Source organism: Prosopis cineraria, unplaced genomic scaffold, assembly GCF_029017545.1.
Source record: "Prosopis cineraria cultivar Desert tree isolate PC_DT_omini unplaced genomic scaffold, ASM2901754v1 PC10, whole genome shotgun sequence".
Classification (NCBI taxonomy): Eukaryota; Viridiplantae; Streptophyta; class Magnoliopsida; order Fabales; family Fabaceae; genus Prosopis; species Prosopis cineraria.
This window is the reverse complement of record NW_026555341.1, coordinates 35,952,554-35,972,731: the sequence shown is the minus strand read 5'-3', so window position 1 is coordinate 35,972,731 and position 20,178 is coordinate 35,952,554. Positions and strand designations below refer to the sequence as shown.

Below are 20,178 nucleotides of genomic sequence, written 5' to 3'. Positions count from 1 at the left end.
CTTACTTACTTACATATACATAAATGATATTTGAATGTTAAAGTTGTATAGATATTGTAAGATGTAACTAGCATTGTAGTCTATTTAACACATTTCGCACTTGATGCTAGGCCTGATATACACATGATGTCTATTACGTCTGCTGAGCTCTAATGACTCTTTGAAATGGATGTCTTGTGATTTGCTAATATTTAGGTTTCTATTGTTATGAAAACATAAGTTACTAATAAGATTTTTATATATGAAATATTATTATTAAGAAGAATATGAAAAATTATTCAAATCTACCCTATTGTTATGAAGAAGAGAATAATTAGAAGATAGCTAGATGAAACAATTTTCAAATCTACCTTGATGTTATAAGGTAGAGAATAATTAGAAGTTAGCAAGATTAATCATATTTGGGATCCTTGTAATTATTTTGTATTGTAAAAGTTATTAGCAGTCATTAAAAATTCAAAATTGTTAAAAATGACTATTAACAAATATATGGTTAAAATAATTTTTTGGTTACAATATTTTTTAAAAATAAAATTTATATTTAATAAAAGAAGGGGAAGCATTTAACTTGGAAAATAATAAAAATTTAATAATGCATTTATTACTTTTTGAGAAAAATATGGAGAAGGTAAAAGTAAGAGATATTTAAAATAAACTAATATAAAATATATTTATAAATAAATTATATACTTAATTATTTTAATTTAAAAAATAAAATAAAACTTAAAAAATTGTTAAAATGTATAAAATAAAATTATTTAATATTTAAAATTTTTTTCATTTTAAGTTCATTTTCCTAATAAAGTAATATTTGCTACTGAAAAAATAATATTTCATTAAAAGATATAATATATATATATATATAGTCATATAAATTATTTTATCATATTAATAATTGAAAATAAAATAAAATATATATGTATATCTTTTTAATAATGTATTTTTGATATATATGTATGTAGTTAGATAATATATATTTAACTTCACATATAACAATTATAAGTACATTTTAATTTAATTGAAAAAAATGAGGATTTAAGGTTTGAAAGGTAGAGGTCAATAGCTTAAATCTCGGCTTCGATATATTTCATAATAAATATGTGACATGGCGTATGGTGATGACATGGCGTGAGAAGCACACACATGGCAAGGTGATATGGTGTGAAATGTCAGGTGACATGGCACGAGGAAGCACGCGAGTGGCAAGGGTGACGTGGCATGTGGAGGCGTGCATGTAGTGGGGTGAGGCGCAAGTGACATGGCATGAGGAGGCGAGGACATAGCAAGGTGACATTGCATGAGATGACTCTTTATTTTTATTTTTTTGCAAAAAAAGAAAAGACTTTTGGTTCGTCACTAAAGCTTTTTAGTAGCAACTTTTTGCTGCCAAAAAATTACTACTAAAAGTTTAATTGCTAATAATTTTTTATTACAAAAAACTTAATCGCCTCAAAAAGTATACTTTTATATAAACTTTTAATGGTGAAAAACTGTCACCAAAAAAGCTATACTTTTAGTGATGACTAAGTTATTCGCCATAAAAAACTATTAACTACAAGACTATTGACAATAATCTTTTGCTAATAAAAAAGTTGTTGCTAAAAATCTTTAGCAATCATTTTTGGATTTTTGATAATGACAAAATTCATTTTTTTTATAGTGTAATTAATGAACAAAAGTATTCGTTTGCTTTATATGGACGTGTTTATTTATACTTCGGCAAACGGTCATAGTAACTTTTTCTCTTTCAATGTGTACGAAAGAAGAGGTGCTTTTATTGTAAATTTTTTTTTTTTTTTACCTATGAGTGAAACCTGTTAAAAGATTAAATGCCGACGTTTGTATCCAAAATGTTAACTGAATTGAATATAAAGATATGCAAACAGATTTTTCAACAAAATCACCTTAAATGTAAAGCTATAAAGCATGATTGCACCAAGCTCTGCCGATCCATTTGTTTTTTGAATGATTAATAGAATTACTTATTTTTAAGGCTTTGGAAATCTTTGGTGTAGAAGTGTTTCTCTTTTGGACTTTCTAGTTCAAGTTGCTAGTTTTAGTATATTGATATATAATGTAATGGTCCAAAAATTTAAATTAAATATTTTTCTTTTTTTATTGAGGTTTTATTTAATTAATTTAGTTGTAGCACATGAAGGTAGTGACTTAATAAAATTTTTATTAGTTATTTATATAGAGGTTTAAAGTTTGAATCTTACTTAAATTAAATGTTAGTTTTATCTTCTTATATGAGAAATTACTAAAATGTCTTTGTTTTTATTATAAAAATATAATAAAGACGATGATGATGATCTGGTGGGTCTGTTTTTGAAACATCCCCAACAAGCTTTGGGTCTTGTTTTGTAATTTTCCAATGAGCTTATTATTCCATTCTCTCCCTCCTTCTTGTCGGTTAGAAGCTGTGGAACAGAGTGAGAGAGTGCTTCACGTCTGTCTCTGTTTTTCTTCTCCTTTCCCGTCGCGCAGGCTTCAGTCTTGCCTTGGTGTGCTTGTCTCCTCACCGCCAGCAATTCACCACTCCTTTCCCTCTGTTGTTCGCCCATTTCTATCAAGAGGTAAAGCTAAATCTCTTACTCCATTTCTGCTCTGTGTCGTGGTTGATGGAGGTGTGTGTAAGCGAGTTCAGTTATCTCTTTCTTCTTTCTCATCTGTTGAAGTCCCGTGTGTGCTGGAGTGGTAGCTGATTCTTTTATTTGCTGGCTGAAATTCTGGTCTCATTCCTTCTCGTGCGTGTAACAGGTTGAAGCTCTCCTCTTCTCCTTCCTCGATGCAGGCCACTTGCTGTTTCATATTTGTTGCCATTGTGTTTAGTTGAGGTAGTTGCTGTTTTTATCCTCTTCAGTTCCTACAGCAGCACCGAATGATCTTTTCCCTTCTTTGGCTGAATTATGACATCCCTATGCTTTATTAATGTTGATGTCATGAAGTTTTAGAATGAATTGGAGGTGTAATTGTAGGTAATCTTGCATGTTATTTTACCATGATGCTGAACCGAATTTGGTTAATGAAAGTAAAAGTTTGGAAGTTATTGGAATTGCTTGGTTACTTAACTCAAAATTTTGTCAATGATAAATACATACCCTCAAGGTATTTGTAAAAATATGTGAAGGAAGAATTTAGTAAATTATGGGTTGTTAAGCTTCTATGATATAGCTTGGAGTAGTACAAGCTTTGGCTCAAGTTATTAATTGAAACTATAAAATATAAAAGTGGGAGAAAGGGTTACATAGAATACTTATATCATATTTCATTAAATTTAAAGGAAGTATAAAAAGGGTTGATTAGGTTTATTATGATTTATAATTGAAAATGGAACACAAGAAAATATATATAAGGATAAATTTAGATTTGTCAAATAGATTAACTAACTTAAGTGTACTTAAAACATAATTAGTTAGAGTATTATCTTTAATATTGTTTGGATTGAATTTAAATGTTTGATAAGTGATTGAAAAATTACTTGATAAATGATTTTAGAATTTTGATTTATTTGTTAGGAAAGTGAGGGCATCATTAAAATTAAAGTGACAAGTTAAGAGAAGCAAACTTTAAAATTTTTAAAAAACATTCAAGTAAGTGGGTAGCATTCTGAATAAATTTTTAGTAAAGTGTTTATAAAATTTCTTTATTTAAATTTTACTATTATTCATTTATAAATTGTACAAATATCTTTGTTAATCTTATTTTTCTAATAATTGTTTTGTTAATGAAAATATCTTGATTTCACGAATGATTTATATTGCTAATAAGTAATGATTGAAATGAATATATAATAAATGATATTATTTCTCAAAAGCATTTTAATTACTTAATTCTATATTGATATAACAAGTTTTAATCCAATCATTCATGTATGGAGGAAATGATAATAAATTTAGACAATGAAAAGTAATAGTTGAACAGTGTTTAAAAGTGAACATTTTGAAATTGTTTTTTTTTTTGCTCTATACATGCTTGATTTTATTGAGAGGGCTTGAGTTTAAAATACTAAATGCTAATGGTAGTTCAGTTAGTCCCTAGCATATCATGACACTTGGTTAGCTGGGTGCTTATAGGAGGTGTTAGCGTCTTGCAAAGGCCAATGCACGTGGATCAGAGGGATGATGATTCATGAGCATTATATTCACACTTGTTTTCATAGGCCTTGTGCATGCGCTTGTTTCATGGCTCTTACCATGCTTGTTTCATGGCTTTTAGCAATACTTGATTGGTTACTTACTCTCACGGACTGTGTGTCTAAGCATGATTAGTTATTTATCCTCATGAACTGTGTGTTTATATTTTTTATTCATTTTAACAAAGCTCTCTTAAATTTACATTAAAATTTATCATTCCTACATTAATTTTCAAAATTATTCTACCTAATATGCCATTACTAAAAAAAATATTTATATTCTATGAACAATACAAATTTTGATAAATTTATATTATTCTATTAACATTGTTTAAATTTCATGATTGTATTATTAAGAAAACTTATTCTTTATGGTTAGTTTAAGTATATGTCTCTTTATTTCATTAAATTGTTTTAAATTAAATTTATTAGTACTATCTTTATATTTTTTTATTTAAATATAATTCTCATTATAACGTTACTAACTAAAAATTTATTTGGTCTCAGATATTGTAGGTGACTTTGTGTCTCCTGTGAGTCATTGAGAGGCCCTATTGTTTCTTTTTGAAAAGTGGAAGCATACTATCATTATCCTTTTTTTGGTAAAACTATATATTGTATTATATAATTATAAGTTAGTGCTCAATATATACCATAACTAGATCCTAGTCTATTTTGTTAGTATGTAATTTGCTAGATATTGATAGGTTTTATTATTGTAGAAATTTTATGAGATCCAAATTACAAAGGGGATTCTGTTAAAATTTCTACAAAACATTTAAAAGTTTTTTATTGTATATAACTTATATATCAATAATTGAACTTATAGCTAATCAAGGTTTATGAAATGTGAGCTCATCTCATATTTTATGTCGGTCATACTTTTAGTAACATTGTGTGATATGTAGTTTCTAAATTAGGATAGAGGATGGGTTACTTTTATTTCCTTCTTCAACTTTCATGGGATTTGGATTCAATGACTATACTTTGTACAAAAATTGAATGCCTACTGTATCATTTAAACCATTAAAATTCACATTAATTGTTTCATACTCCACCATTTGAGATTAATCATTGAGTAAGTTTATTTAAAATGTTGATATGGATTTACATGACTCAGATGCAATACCTGTACTAAGTACAATCATTAAATCCAAATACAATTTCATGATGTCAAAATGACAAACCTTTTAAGTATCTTGTTAAAAATTACAATGCTCAAAATTGATTGTTTGTGTCTGTTTAATTTGGAAATAGTTGTTATAGATTTTATCATTGTAACTTCTTTTTTCTCCAGAAATTTATCACATATTCCATATCACATTATTTATAAATCAATCCCATTTTATGTGAAATAATTTCCCTAATGTTATGTTTGGATGCATGTGGATTTGAATTTGGATTTTAGTTAAATCCATTGTTTGGGTAATTAAAAATGTATAGATTTAAATTTGCCTCAAATCTAAATCCTACCTTAATCCCTTTATAATCTAAAATCATTTCTAAACTCTTATTATTTCAAACTTCAATGGAACCTTCTAGCTTCCTTCATGTTTGTTCTTCGAGTTAGCTACTTTCTTGAGACCAGATTGCTAGTGTCAATAGGGACCAAACTATTGATCTTGACTGGGATCTGATGACAAATGCTGACAGTGACTAAACTGCTAGTGTCGAATGAGATTGAATGACTGACTTCAACTTAGATTGGACTATCGGTGTCAATTGACTAGTTCGCCAAAGCTAACGAAAATTAGACTGCTACAACTGACTGGGACTATGCCACTAACTTCAATTGGGACTGGACAGTGGACACCAATGGAGACAGGATGGTCAACTTCAACTAAGATTTGACTGTCGATTTCAACCTGGATCAGAATACAGACACCAACTAAGACAGGATGGCAAACTTCTATTGGGACCTAGACTATCAATTTTAACTAGGATAGGACTGTAGAAATTGACCGAGACAAGATGGCTGACTTTCACCAAGATTGGACCATCGACTTCACCAATTGAAGTTGATCCTCTAGTGTCAATTAGCACCGATAGGTTGATCTTAGTTGAACTCATTTGTCCAGTCCCATTTAATGCCAACGATCTAATCTAAGTAGAAGTCTGTCATCCTGTCCTAAAAGAAGTTGGCCATTCGATCCCAATCAACCCTAACGATTCGATCCTAATCAAAGTCTGTCATCCTATTTCAGTAAAAGTCAACAGTTAGTTCCCAATTAGCCCTAACGGTCCAGTCTAACTTGTTTGTGTAAAATATTTTAGGAGTAAAACCTATACCGTTAGCTAGATAATGAAGAAAGCTTTTTGTAGACATCTAAATCTTCTCAATTGAACATTAGATAGAGAAATAGGGCACATTAAAAGTTCACCCTAGGATGCTATCATTTGACAACATTAATGCCATCATAGCTATGCAATGTACTATGATGTATGCCACCTATGCCATGGTACATAGCACAGAAGGAGATGTACTACATTGCATAAGAAACAAGCCATGTTGCACCCCCTATTTTTTGCAATGCAATCTTATTTTCAACCAAAATGCCATTGCTTAAATCTTTTTTTTTGTATCTTATGCTTCTGTATTTATATTTTAATCTAATTATAGTTTACAAAATGATATTTGTTTATTCTTATAAGTTTGAAAACTTGGGATCTCATTTATGTAAATATTACAAACTTGGTAATACAATTGGGTTACTCCTATGATTACCTGAGTTTTAGTATTAATTGTAAATTAGTAAGGATGACCTTACATCTTGATTGTCTAAATGACTAGGCCCTATAGGTTATTAAAGCATGTTCCATCTATAAAGAGTTTCCTTCCTGTAGAGTAATATTAGAAACCCATTCTGGCATTTGAAATTTTGGAGCTAAAAGATCATCTAGGATGACATACTGGAATGGTATTAGACCAAGTGAAGTCCATTTAAGATTAAGTTCATGCCTATAAAATTTTTAAGTCACATAAAAAGTCTTTTAACTTAGATAAAACTTCATTTTCATGTGATGGCTAGTCAAGAGAAAATTTTCACAAGTAGGTTTGATTAACGACATAGAGGTTTCCATAGCTATTCAGATTGTAAAGATGATGAACAATGAAGAAAGAGTTCTTTATACCATCTAGATAATGGTGAAAATCATTCAAGAGATTTCTAAAGATTAGAGCCTTCATTATTAGTATCATAGAGATAGTGGTCGATGAATAGAGGTGGAATAACAAATACACATGCGTATAAGGCTAAAAGAGACCAAATATACCACAAGATTTCTTTTGGGAGAGGACCTCGAATACAAGGAATGGCTAAGCATAAGGTTTGGATGTCAAAGGATTCTAGTTGTAGATAGATATGAGTTTTTTATAGGAGAAGACAGATTCAATAGAACAAGCTTCTTTTCGCTAGTTGATACATTTTAAGAACACATGTGGGATGGGAATTAGGAGGAAAAGCTAATTTCCTTAGCATGATTTTAAGGATGAAAATGGGTTGGCTATGAAAGGATGTTATAAGCTAGATTTTTTTTTTAGGTTTGGTCAAATAATCTACAATTGTATTATGCCTTCCCTTTATGTGTCAAATTGTGAATTTATAGCTGAAAATAGGTCTTTCCATTGAAAGAGCTGATCTTTTAGGAGTATATTTTTGTTCTAATCAAGGATTTTTGAGAATGACATTTTATCTATTTCTACCACAAAGTTATAGGGGTTGAGATCAAAACTAAATTTTTCTACGCCATGTTTAACTGTAAGAACTTCTTTGTAAGAAATATGCTAATTTGTTTTAGAGAGTTTAAATTCTCTACTAGTATGATCACAATAATGTCTTTTCCCATTTTCTTCTTTAATGAATACTACTCCCCAATAGTTATCATTATCATAGGTTTGCAAAATCCTTTGTCCTTCATTGAAAATTCTAAGAGGTGGAAGATGCTAGCATATCCTTTGTCCTTCCTTTCTTGAGTAGAGATTGTATTTTTTTTTAATTTTTTTATTACAGAATTGAGGAGGGATCCTTTATCATCTTAAGATAATGTATCTATTAAGAGTATTAGAGTTCTACCACTTCGTTCAAGCCCTTTTAGTACTTGTGATCTTGGGTCTACCTTCTCTTTAAAATGAAAACACAAATATCTTTAAGCTCGACAAAATTTATAAAATATAAAAGAATCTGAGCTTTAAGAATAAGGATATATCACTAGGTTGAGTTCAGGCGCTATGAAAAACTCCCTTACTTCATGTCTTTCTACTTAATACTCAATGTCTAATCAGCTTTTCTCAATATTCAAAGGGACAAAGGAAATGTTCATCTCAAAACACAAAACTATATAATAAAAGAAGTCAACAACAAGGAAAGGAACCAAATTCAAAAACCCTCTATAAGGCCATCAATGATGCTTCAATTATGATTATGTCCAGGTTCATAATGATAATTGAAACCCCACTGAAGAGTCCTTGCTCCACATAGCTATACAAAACCTAAGCTCTGATACTAATCTATCACACCCTTAAAATAGAGGGTGACTGGCACCAGAGATGAACTGTATAATAAATCCCCGTAAGCCTCTAATTTTAAATTCATTCCATTTCTAAATAGTAATCAAGTTTATATTGAAATTTTAACATTTCTGATATCGGTTGTTATAACAAAGTTTTAAAATTTTGTAAGAATTTTGACAAAACCCCCTGTAAATAGGATCTTCTGAAACTTTATAATACCAAAAACATTTACAAAATATCATGTCAATCAGGAGCTTAGCTCCTTCCAGCCAACAAATAATATATATATTGTAATAAAAGTCCTAAATATAGCCTATGTGGAGCATCTAACCAAACTTCTCCAAAATAAGACACACAAGCATTTATAGTTACATCAAAAGAAAAATTTAAAATCAATTCTTCATTCAACACATCTATAAATTCTCAAGGGTTAACAAGAGGATCAACATCAACTAGGGTATTTGAGACTAAAAATAATTTTTCAGTGAATAACATCCCAACAATAAATAATAGAATATGAATAAAATAAAAAGTTTGAAATAATTATGTAAGTTAAAGAGACAATAATTTCCATAAAAACTTAATAAACTTCATAATGAAATGGCTCTATAAAATTTTAAATAAAATCTTAAATCATTGAAATATCATAGCAAATGATAATACTACTTGATTTCAAGAAAGCATATAAATGAAATAAATATTTATAAATAAATTACTAAATAAAAATTAATGAAAAATAAAATCACCAAACAATTGGATTTAAAATTATAGGGATTTATCAGAATAATTAACAAAGGTAGACATACAGTCCACGAGGATAAATAACCAAACGTAACTTGAAGCCATAAAAACAAACGTGGATACATAGTCCACGAGAGTAAATAACTAAACGCAGCTTGAGCTACAAAACAAACGTGGACATACAGTCCATGTGAGTAATGTTAAACAAACGCGACTTGAAGCCACGAAAATAAACGCAGGTACGAGACCTATGAATAACAAATGTGAAAACAAAGCTTACAAAACAAACTAGCTAGTCATGACCAAGGCGCACCAACGACTAACAGAACTATCACTAGCAACTAGTATTTTGTATAGAGTCCCTTTCAAAATCAACTTCAAACACATAAAAAAATCACTATTAAATAAAATTTTTATTTTCAATATTGAACTCACATGAATCATTTTCTGTATCAATCTAATAATTTCTAGAATAAAATCCCACAATTGAAGTCCAATCTTGCATTTACTGATTAACTAAAATCATTAAATCTGATAAAGTGAGTTTCACAAAATAAAGTAATTTAAAAATGAAAATAGCCAATGATTTCATTGTTACCATTAAAATGGTTTATATGAAAATGTAATATTTTAGTAAAAATAAATTTGTTTACAAAATCAATTGAAATGCTATCCACTTATTTGAAATTCTCAGGATTCAAATTTCACCTCTCAACTTTAATCAAATTTTTCTTTTTTTCAAATAACCTATAAATCATATTAAAATTTTATTTAACTTTTAGCTGTTATAATAATTCTTTTTTTCTTTTTAACATTCCCACTAATAAGCAACTATAATAAATTTGGAACTTTAAAACCAAAGCTTTACACTAAAAAAATATTCCTCATTAGTATTTTTTCAAGCATCAAATACAAATTAATTCTTTCCAATCCCCTCAAAACAACTCTATCATTTGAACATTTTTCAACAAACTATTAAGCTTCAAGAATTCCAATAATCACATATTATTAATTTTATAGTTAAATGTTCTTTATAACTTTCAAGTCAAATTTACAGATTAATAACATCTAAGCTAACTCTACTTCTCAGCAAAATCAATGAAATTTTAAAATCAGGTTCAGTTATTCTAACAAACATTTTAACAAACATCTTATAAACACTAGTTTTCAAGTATTCCATCTAAGCTCTTCTTTTCCACTTTCACTCTAACAATTGCTTCAATATCAGCCACTCCAAATAAATTAATTTAACTCAACCATAAAAATATCATTATCAAGCTTTAAGACAAGTTTCCAGCTCCATATTTAAATTGTCTCTTCCACATAATAGCACGGCAGCACAAAACCCACAAATTCTACAATTTTATTCACGCAAACACAAGCAAACCACACTCTCACGCACATCAACAGCAGACCATATCCACAGGCACAAAAATAATCAAGAAGAAAGAACCCGAATCTCCTACCTCTGTTCAGTGCAGTTAGGGGCAGAGAAGAAAGTGAAACAACAACTTAGATCTCCATGAAAGAAAGCAAGGAGGGAGGGAATAGCTTTGACGGCTGACCAAGGAAGTAGGAAACTAAACACAGCTCATAAGAAGGGAAAGAAACCGAATTAGCAGCACACATCCAAACTTGCAACAGCACCACCAGCTCTTGCGATTTGGTTTCTCACACCTATCAGTGACCTGAACACGAACCTTGAGAACAGAGCAGCAACTAAAGAAGGTAAACAGGGATGGGAAACGCGATGGAGAACTTGGACTTTGCATAGCTTCAATGAGGTTACACTACAAGAAAAATACAAATTAGCGAGGAAATTTAGTGAGAGATCATTTATTCCTCTCTAAAATACTAAGTTAGTGAGAAAATTAGCGAGAGATGTTGATTTCATAGCTTGACTTAAAATTAACGAGGCAATTAGCGAGGGATTGTCAATCCCTCTCTAAAATAAGAGAATTAGTGAGAAAAATAGCGAGGGATTGTCAATCCCTCTCTAAAATAAGATAATTAGTGAGGGATTTAGCGAAAGATTCTATCCCTAACTAATTACTACAAAAAAAATTACCTTTTAACAATGACTTTTAATTATACATTTAATTATTTTCATTTAAAAATAATAATCAAATTTAAAAATTAACTAAAATATTTATAATAAAATTATTTAATATTTTCTTTATTTTAAGTTGATTTTCATTAATAAAATAATATTTTATTAAAAATATAATATAAAGAATAATTTAAATAAAATATAAATATTTCTAAAATATTAATAATTAAAAATAAAATTTAATATGTATATGTGTGTATTTTTATAATATATTATTTGATATATTTATGTAGTTAAATAATATATATATATATATATATATAATTTATCATATAATGCTTAAAGATACCTTTCAGTTCAACTGGCAAAGAAGGAGAGCATAAAACTTGGAAGGTATGAGGTCAAGGATTTAAACCTTGGCTTTGACATAAACATGATGAATATATGATATGATAAGGAGTAAGTAACATAGCGCAAGGTGAACAATGATGTGTCATGAGTTGTCGCATATGTAGTGGGTGATAGGGTACGAGATGGTAGGTGACATGATGGTTGACAAAGCATGAGCTTGTTGATGACATGTCACAAGTTGACATCACACATAGCGGATGATGTGGCATAATTATTTTTAAATATAAACATATTTAGCGAGGGATTAGCAAGAAAAATACAATTTCTCACTAAATTTAGCGAGTCCTTTTTTAGTTATGAATTTAGCGAGAGACAAAATTCATAACTAAAATGAAATTTTGCTACGAAAAATGGCATTTAGCGAGGAATTCGTCTCTCGCTAAATTCAATTTTTCTAGTAGTGTTCCACTTCTGCCGGAAATCACTAGAAATAGGAGGGAAGAGATGAAGCGCAGAGGAAAGATGAAGAAATGGCTAAATCAAATTTTCTCCCTCCTCACCGATCTTATGCACGCACGCAATGTCCAGCAGTTGATGAGGGAGAGAAGATGAAGACTGAACGCATATACTGACCTTCTTAAACATAATGATGGACAAGGAAAAATGGAAGAGCAACCCACAGGATGTACAGCCACACACTCCACAGCAACGGAAATTACAGAGCAAGAAAAGATTGAACCAGAGATGGAGAACGTTGATGCAAGCAGGAAAAGAGAAGGGAAAGACTTGACCGGAGGCATAACAACGAGAGACCACCAGAAAAATTGAAGAGGAATGAAGGGGGACAGCAACGACTAAGCAAATTGATTCGAAGGGGAATTATTTTTTTCTCTTCTGGTGTGTGCTTCTGACCGAGAATGAAGAATAAAAATCTAAATATTAGAAAATTGCAAAAATTACAAGAGAGGGCATAATATTTTTCTCTAATAACATAAAAGACACAGATATTTTTGGTAATTTTTTCGTAATTGTAAACTAAATAAAATTAACCCATTACTCAAAAGAATTTAAACTCTGGACCTTTTGATAAACTATTAGCATTAATTTCACTAAGTCACTACTTTTCATTTTACATAAAAATAATTTAAATAAGATATAATTTGGAATATATATATATATATATATTTTAAAAATTTAACGTCATTATAGCTTGTATTTATAGAAATAATATTTTTTTGCAAGAACATTAATCATGGTCCTTGCGTTTAATTTTTAAGTATGGCTTTTTTATAGGTAGGTTGTAATTTTGTACTTCCTTTAAGTATAGACTTGAAGAACTTTTGTTGTTTACAAAGTTTATCTAGGGTACAAAGAACTAATTGATAAATTTCTTTAAGAGAGATTTGAGACATATCCCTCTATAAATAATTGATGGCTTGATACAGCTTTAACTGTAACTCATCTGGTAATGAAGCAATGAATGTATGCTTGAGGTTGACATCATTGCAACCATTTATCATGTAGTATTTTTTAGACATTCATTGAAAATGCTTTTATAAATCTCTTCAATCTAGTGAGTTATACTTCATGCATGTAAAAGAATTCTTTTTTGCTTAATTTATCTATGAGATTAAAATTTTCAAGTAATTCCTTATGGGATCATTCCTAATAATGATGCTGCATTAGGAAGTCATGCAGCTTGCATATTTTGGTACTCACTAAGGTGTTGAAATCATTCTCTCAAATTTTCAATCATTCTTAAGAGAAATTCTAGGAGTACTTCTTGAAGAGTCATATTTTGTCATGTCATCTACAAATCTATCCAGGCTTCAAACTCATAAGTGTATCCCTCCATTTGCAAGGAGGTAGATCATCAAAAGTAAACCATGGCCCAAAGGATGGCTTAGAGCTATGAGTGTTAGCTTTGGCTAAATTATCTTCTATGAATCCTGATTCTTCTTCAGAATCCTCTACAACCAGCTCAGTATGAAGAGATTGTACCATGGCGATCTTGGTATCAAATAGATGCTGATCATCCTCAATTTTTGAGTTTTCATATGAGAGTTCAGTTGAAACTAATGAGTTTGAGTCTTCTTCAGTGTAGGCCTATTTAGAAATAACTTTTTTGATAAAAGTAATGGTTCTTAATGGGTCTACTGGGTCTGCTAGGATTTTAGCTTTTTTAGAGGAAGAAGGGTGGCCTTTATTTTGGTGGTGAAGGAGAAGGTGTTGATATTTTCAAGGGTTTAGTATGATAAGATTATGGAGGTTTTGAAAATGATAGAGAGGCTTGGTATTCTTGGGGTTTAGTATAAACAAGTGGTTGAACTAGATATGACTATACTGGTTGCGATGATAGCTTTATTGGTTTCTTTCTAGCTTGTTTAAGGACAGGGTAAGACATTTTAAAGATCTTAAATTATCACTCTCTATGGGATATGTAAGGTTTATGAAGGTGTATGAAGGAAACTAACTTAATGGGAACATAGTAAGATAAATGGGATAAGATTCATAAATGATTTTGAATTGGTCTTTGACTAGGTTTGCTTTTATTCTCTACAATTCTTTCTAGATCTTAGAAAATTCTTGCTCTTTTCTTGTAAAGTTAGGCCTAAAATACCTCTTATCAATATATTGTCTAAGATCTATATCCAATTGTTTTTCCTGCTAGGAAAGTCTTTGAGTATAGACTTTTGACTTACTTATCCATCTAACTAACCTATAAGGACAAGGTATTTGTTTTGGTTGTAAGATGGTCAACCTTGGAGTCAATTATGTGCAAGACTTTATTTTGACTAACAATGTTATGAGACTGCTAGTTAAGAGCTTCTTCTGTTTCTTGGTCAGGCTTAAGTATTCCTTAAAGAGTGACCTCAATAAATGGGAAGAAAGGTCTGCTAGTCACCTTTGTTCTATCATCAGTTTTGAGCTCCAAAGGAGGAAAATCTTTCTCATATGAACTCATCATGACTATAAAGGCAAAGCTTATCTTTCAACAGGTGAGAATGCTGGAATCACATGTCAAGCTTCTCCAACGGGACAAGGTCTTCATGGCGTAATTCTTTTATAAGTTCAAAGAGAGAAGTTCTTTTAGTGGGAAGATTCAGAAGTAGGGTCAATTTTCTTCTAGTTTGTTTAGGTCCATGGTTGTCATCATCATCATCTATTGGAGGACATTTGTGTTGGCAAGGAGACCTATGCTGCATGGTCTTTCTGGTTAAGAAAAAAAAAAATATAAAGATGATCATTAGGCCTTAGGGGCATGCTAAAAATTGGGCCGAATGAGATATTGGGGTCACTTTAGCCCATTATTAAAGAGGACCAATCTGAAATTGGGCTCTATGTATTATTTGCCACGAATGTTACTTCCTCACCGAGACCATACATAATTCCAAGAACTTCATCATTCTCACAAAATTACCAATGTTCTATCAGTTCATTGCATCATCAATATCTCTCTCTCTCACGCACATCATTGTAAGAAATAAGAATGAAGACAGATGTTGCACCTGTGGTTTTGGAACTTGGAAGGGTTATTAATATGCTTAAAATTAATTAATTGCTTGTATCAATGTATCCATTTAAATTTAGGTCTCTTGGAGCGGTTATTATAGATTTTATCATTCTAACATTTTCCCCCAAGAAATTTATCACATAATGGCGTTATATATAAATCAGTCCCATTTTTAATTGAAATAATTTCGCTAAAGTAAATCTAGATTCTACATCTAGCTAGCTTCATTTTTTTCAATGCATCTAATAACTCCAACTATGTGTTTGGCCAAAAAAACTACAACAGTGTGGGGAATATACATGGGTGCACGATAACAAACAAAACTTCTTCTCCTTTCTTCTTAATTAGTCTCTCCATTTCTATTTGTAGGAGAAAAAAGCCATCAGAGTTCTATAAAATCAGTTAAAACTACAATACCTTTTTTTAATTGTATTAATCAAACTTTCATTAATTGTTTCTTATGAGTATGAATGATAAAATTACGAGAGATAATTTAAGAAGTTTACAATAAATACTTATTGAAAAATGTTATTTTGCTTCTATAAAAAAACAAGCTAAAAGTGATGGTTTTTCCTATAAATAAAAATAGAGGGAGTACCTTATTATTATTATTATTATTATTATTATTATTATTATTATTATTATTTATAACGTTGCTTGTTCTAGATGATAAGCCTTGCCATCAACCGTAAAAACAATAGCAAGAATTAGCTTTCATGTCCAACCAAACTAAAAACCATTTTCGATACATATAAATATATGTGCAACGAGAAGCCAAGACTATTACTTATATCACTTTGCATATCAAAATAAATACTTAATTTTCATTATAAGATATCAGTTTTGAAATTATGAGAAGAGGAAGTGTAAATAGCTTCGAGCAAAAGGTGGAATAAACTCCATTGAAGGCATACAAAATCTTTCCATAAGACCAATGTAGCGCCTATAAAAAAATGCATTTAAATAAACTCCATAGAATTGATTGAGTTGGATAAAAAAATTATGGATTTTTTTTATTTGGGATTACGTCAAATTTATTGTTGGGAAAAAAGCATGCCAAGCAAATTCAATTTTTTTTTAACATTTTGAGGATTAATTACGTCAAGTTTGATTATGCATATTGAAAAACGAGTATTTTGTGATGTACCTACCGAATTGGATTGAACATCACAGAAGTTTCACCAATCATATTCGGCAGGTTCATCGCATAGTAAAACTCGTCCTGCTGATCGCTTTCTATATAAAGGCATAATGGTTGTTTGAGCTCCTCACCCTCATCAGTAGCATATCACGAACAAAACTAATGGCTCTCAGAGTTGCATTGCCTTCTCTTATTTTTCTGCCCTCCCTCATCAGCTTCGTTGCAGTCGCCATATCTGTTACTGTAAGTTGTTGTCTTCTCTTGATGCAGCATCAGTTTGGTTTCACCCATGGCACGCAAGCTTTTCTTCTACTTAGTATTGTGTCGTGTAAGTGTGTTTACATGTTTGATTCTCAACATTAATTGATCAAAATGGGACTGCATGCATGCATGCAGGAACAATGCCAATACGTGGTCAGAGTTAAGACAGGAGATCGCAATGATGCAGGAACGGACTCTGCCATCAGCCTCAAGCTAATGGACTCTTCCAGCAATGGCTTTATCGTCAACAACGTCGAAGATTGGGGCATCATGGAAGCCCGTCACGACTACTTCGAGCGGGGCAACCTCGACGTCTTCAGCGGCACTGGCCCTTGCATCAGCATTTGCGCCGTCGCCGTCACCTCGAACGGCGAAGGGAACAAGCCAGGGTGGTACTTGGACTATGTGGAAGTCACCTCCAATGGGCACAAGGTATTGTTCCCGGTGAACCAGTGGCTAGCTCTTGATGAATGGCCACATCATCTGTATGCCAACATCAACTCATGCTTCGGCAAGCTAATCCAGATGGCATCAGATCATTAGGATTCTTGAGTTTGAGGCCCCGTCCCTCTATCGTGTCACCATGCTTAATTAGCACAACAATCTTTATATGTATCTGCTTTTTGTTATCATGTGTTCATGTATCTCTTCATTTCAATAACTGGATTTAACTCCGTGCGATGCATGGGAGCTTTATTTTCAATATATATGAGATTAGACACATGTTTCCTAATTAAGCTTTCTCTTTTCTCCTCCAATGATGCCCCATTTACGAGTAAAGATCCATCGTCATTGCTTGTGGGACCAACCGTAATCTCTCCTATAATATTAGATGTGAAGGTTTTTCATAATTAATGAAAAAAATGTTTGCACGCTTTATGAACATATTTATTAGAAAATGGATCATCTAATTATCCGTTAATTTATTTTTTAAAATAGAGAAGGTTTGATGTTTTATAAAAATAATAAAATGAGAAAATTATAAAAAAAAAACTTCACAGGAATTTATGGGCATCAATTTTAGAGAACTTGCTCTTGATTTATTTTAGTTTGGGCAAACAGTTAAAGTAGCTTTTCATCATCTTTGAATTTGTCAGAAAGCAAGTGCTTCTATTGTATTTCTCTGCTACGAATGAAACTTGTTAAAAGAATAATAAATGTTGAAATTTGAATTCAAAATGTTTTGAATTGAATATAAAGACATACAATACAGACTTTTCAACAAAAATGCCTTAGAGAAAGGGGGAAGTTCTATTTGGAGCGACAGCTTTTTTAGCTATGGACATGAAAATTCCAAAGGAAAAAATTGTTACAACAAAAAGAATATTACTAATCACTGAGACTTTACAAAGAAGCACATATAAGTAGCCTCTTACAGAAAATATCCCAGTAGCTCTATTAATTCATTACATCACCCTTTAATTAATCACTTTATACATGTTGTACATCCCACCCTATCCTTCCTTCCTTCACACTCACACAAAATTCAATGTCATAAAAATTTAAAAGCAAAAATAAAAATTTGTTTAACTCTCACATGTGTTCACTAATAAGGTTTTTTTTTTTAATGCTTTTGTCATGATAAAAATAGAACAAATGTTACGATTTCAGCCGGAGAATGAATATGAATACGTTTGGGTAATCGCAAAATATTTACTTCAAATACAAATGTGAGTTTGGGGTGTCACTTTAGGACATCCAAACATGCTAAAGTTGGTAACTCGACACATTGGGCTCAATTTGAACTGGCCCAAATAAGTCCAAGCATAAAGAAAAGTCCATCTATATAGTCCAATTCAAATCCAAATCTTCACAATTCGGGAAACAAACTTCACTGTGTTAAGGGAAACCCCTGAAGTCATAGAATTTTGTGTGAGAAGACTATTACTGAACGGCCCTTATAATTACAACAATATTGCGTCCACTTATGGTCCATGCACCCTCTTTGTTCTAGTTTGTAGCCTCATCACAACCTTTCGTTCTCTTGGGTACCATATGTGAGATAAATGATAACTCAAAACTAATTAATACTTTAAAGTTGGGTTTAAAGTAGTTATTAATATTATTTTCCATTCGTTAAGTGGTAAACTCTGACAATAGTAACAAACTAGCCAATAGGTATAAAACTATAAGGATATACTTTGGAAATGTTTAAAGTACTGTCAAGGACCTATTCTTGAACGAGAATTGTCAGACTTAAAAGTGAAATAATGGGAGTATCGATGATATATATTTTATATTTTAAAAAGAAATTAAATGACCAAACTGTTTGAACTACGAGTAAATTCATTGATGCATACATTTATTATGCATATTAAAAAAGGAGCATCATGTGATCTACCCACCGAATTGGATTGAACGTACATCACATAAGCTTCACAATGGTAGGTTCATCACAACGTAATAGTGTTTCAGCAGGACACGTGTCGTTCTATATAAAGGCATATAGATTGTTTCAGCTCCTTATCACTCTCGTCAGTAGCATCACAAACTAAACAAATGGCTCCAAAAGTTGCTTTGCTTTCTCTTGTTTTTCTGCTCTCACTCATGAGCTTTGCTGCAATCGCCATATCTGTAAGTTGCTCTCTTCTCTTGATCCAATATTGCTTTGGTTCCACACATCACCCATGGTACGCAAGCTTTTCTTCTACTAATTAGTATTCTAATTCTGAATATTGATTGAAATGGGACCGCATGCATGCAGGAGCAGTGCCAATACGTGGTGAGAGTTTAGACAGGAGATCGCAATGATGCAGGAACGGACTCTACCATCAGCCTCAAACTAATGGACTCTTCCGGCAATGGCTTTATCATCAACAACGTCGAAGATTGGGGCCTAATGGAAGCCCGTCACGACTACTTCGAGCGGGGCAACCTTGACGTCTTCAGCGGCACTGGCCCTTGCATCGGCGTATGCACCATTGCCGTGACCTCCAACGGAGAAGGGAACAAGCCAGGGTGGTACTTGGATTACGTGGAAGTCACCTCCAATGGGCACAAGGTATCGTTCCCGGTGAACCAGTGGCTAGCTCTTGATGAATGGCCACATCATCTGTATGCCAACATCAACTCATGCTTCGGCAAGCTAATCCAGGTGGCATCAGATCATCATCAGGATTCTTGAGTTTGAGGCCCAGTCCCTCTACTGTGTGATCATGCCTAATTAGAATGTGTTGCGTGCCACGTATCTCTTCATTTCAATAACTAGATTTAACTCGATCCGGGTGATGTACGGACCGGACCCTGATTCTCATATATATATATATATATATATATGATATTATGCACATGTTCTCTAATTAAGATTGAACTTATCTCCTCTAATGACCATGTGTGATGCATTATCGTTTGCTTGTTGTGCCAACCAATACCATAGTCTCTCCTAAAATATTAATTATTTGGAAAATTAATTTCATAATTAATGAAAACAAATGTTTGCTTTATTGACAAATTTATTTTATCTTGGACCAACGGT

At 31.6% G+C, this 20,178-nt stretch overlaps 2 protein-coding genes across 2 annotated transcripts; both read left to right on the top strand.

The window, feature by feature from the left end:
- The first annotated feature begins 16,587 nt into the window (after nucleotides 1-16,587).
- On the top strand, nucleotides 16,588-17,436 carry LOC129321721 (PLAT domain-containing protein 3-like). The gene is made up of 2 exons (XM_054967611.1): nucleotides 16,588-16,685; nucleotides 16,839-17,436. Exons 1-2 carry the CDS (start codon nucleotides 16,605-16,607, stop codon nucleotides 17,244-17,246), a joined length of 489 nt encoding a protein of 162 aa, XP_054823586.1. The 5' UTR covers nucleotides 16,588-16,604; the 3' UTR covers nucleotides 17,247-17,436.
- Nucleotides 17,437-19,179: 1,743 nt separating this feature from the next.
- Nucleotides 19,180-19,931, top strand: LOC129321800 (PLAT domain-containing protein 3-like). Its single transcript, XM_054967708.1, has 2 exons — nucleotides 19,180-19,277; nucleotides 19,408-19,931. Exon 2 carries the CDS (start codon nucleotides 19,489-19,491, stop codon nucleotides 19,825-19,827), a length of 339 nt encoding a protein of 112 aa, XP_054823683.1. The 5' UTR covers nucleotides 19,180-19,277; nucleotides 19,408-19,488; the 3' UTR covers nucleotides 19,828-19,931.
- The last annotated feature ends 247 nt before the right edge of the window (nucleotides 19,932-20,178 follow it).

Excerpts from the sequence above, each read along its gene's own strand:
- LOC129321721 (XM_054967611.1), top strand. The coding sequence starts at position 16,605 with ATGGCTCTCAGAGTTGCATTGCCTTCTCTTATTTTTCTGCCCTCCCTC. Across the intron at positions 16,686-16,838 it reads CAGTCGCCATATCTGTTACT|GAACAATGCCAATACGTGGT; the intron begins GTAAGTTGTTGT and ends GCATGCATGCAG.
- LOC129321800 (XM_054967708.1), top strand. The coding sequence starts at position 19,489 with ATGGACTCTTCCGGCAATGGCTTTATCATCAACAACGTCGAAGATTGG.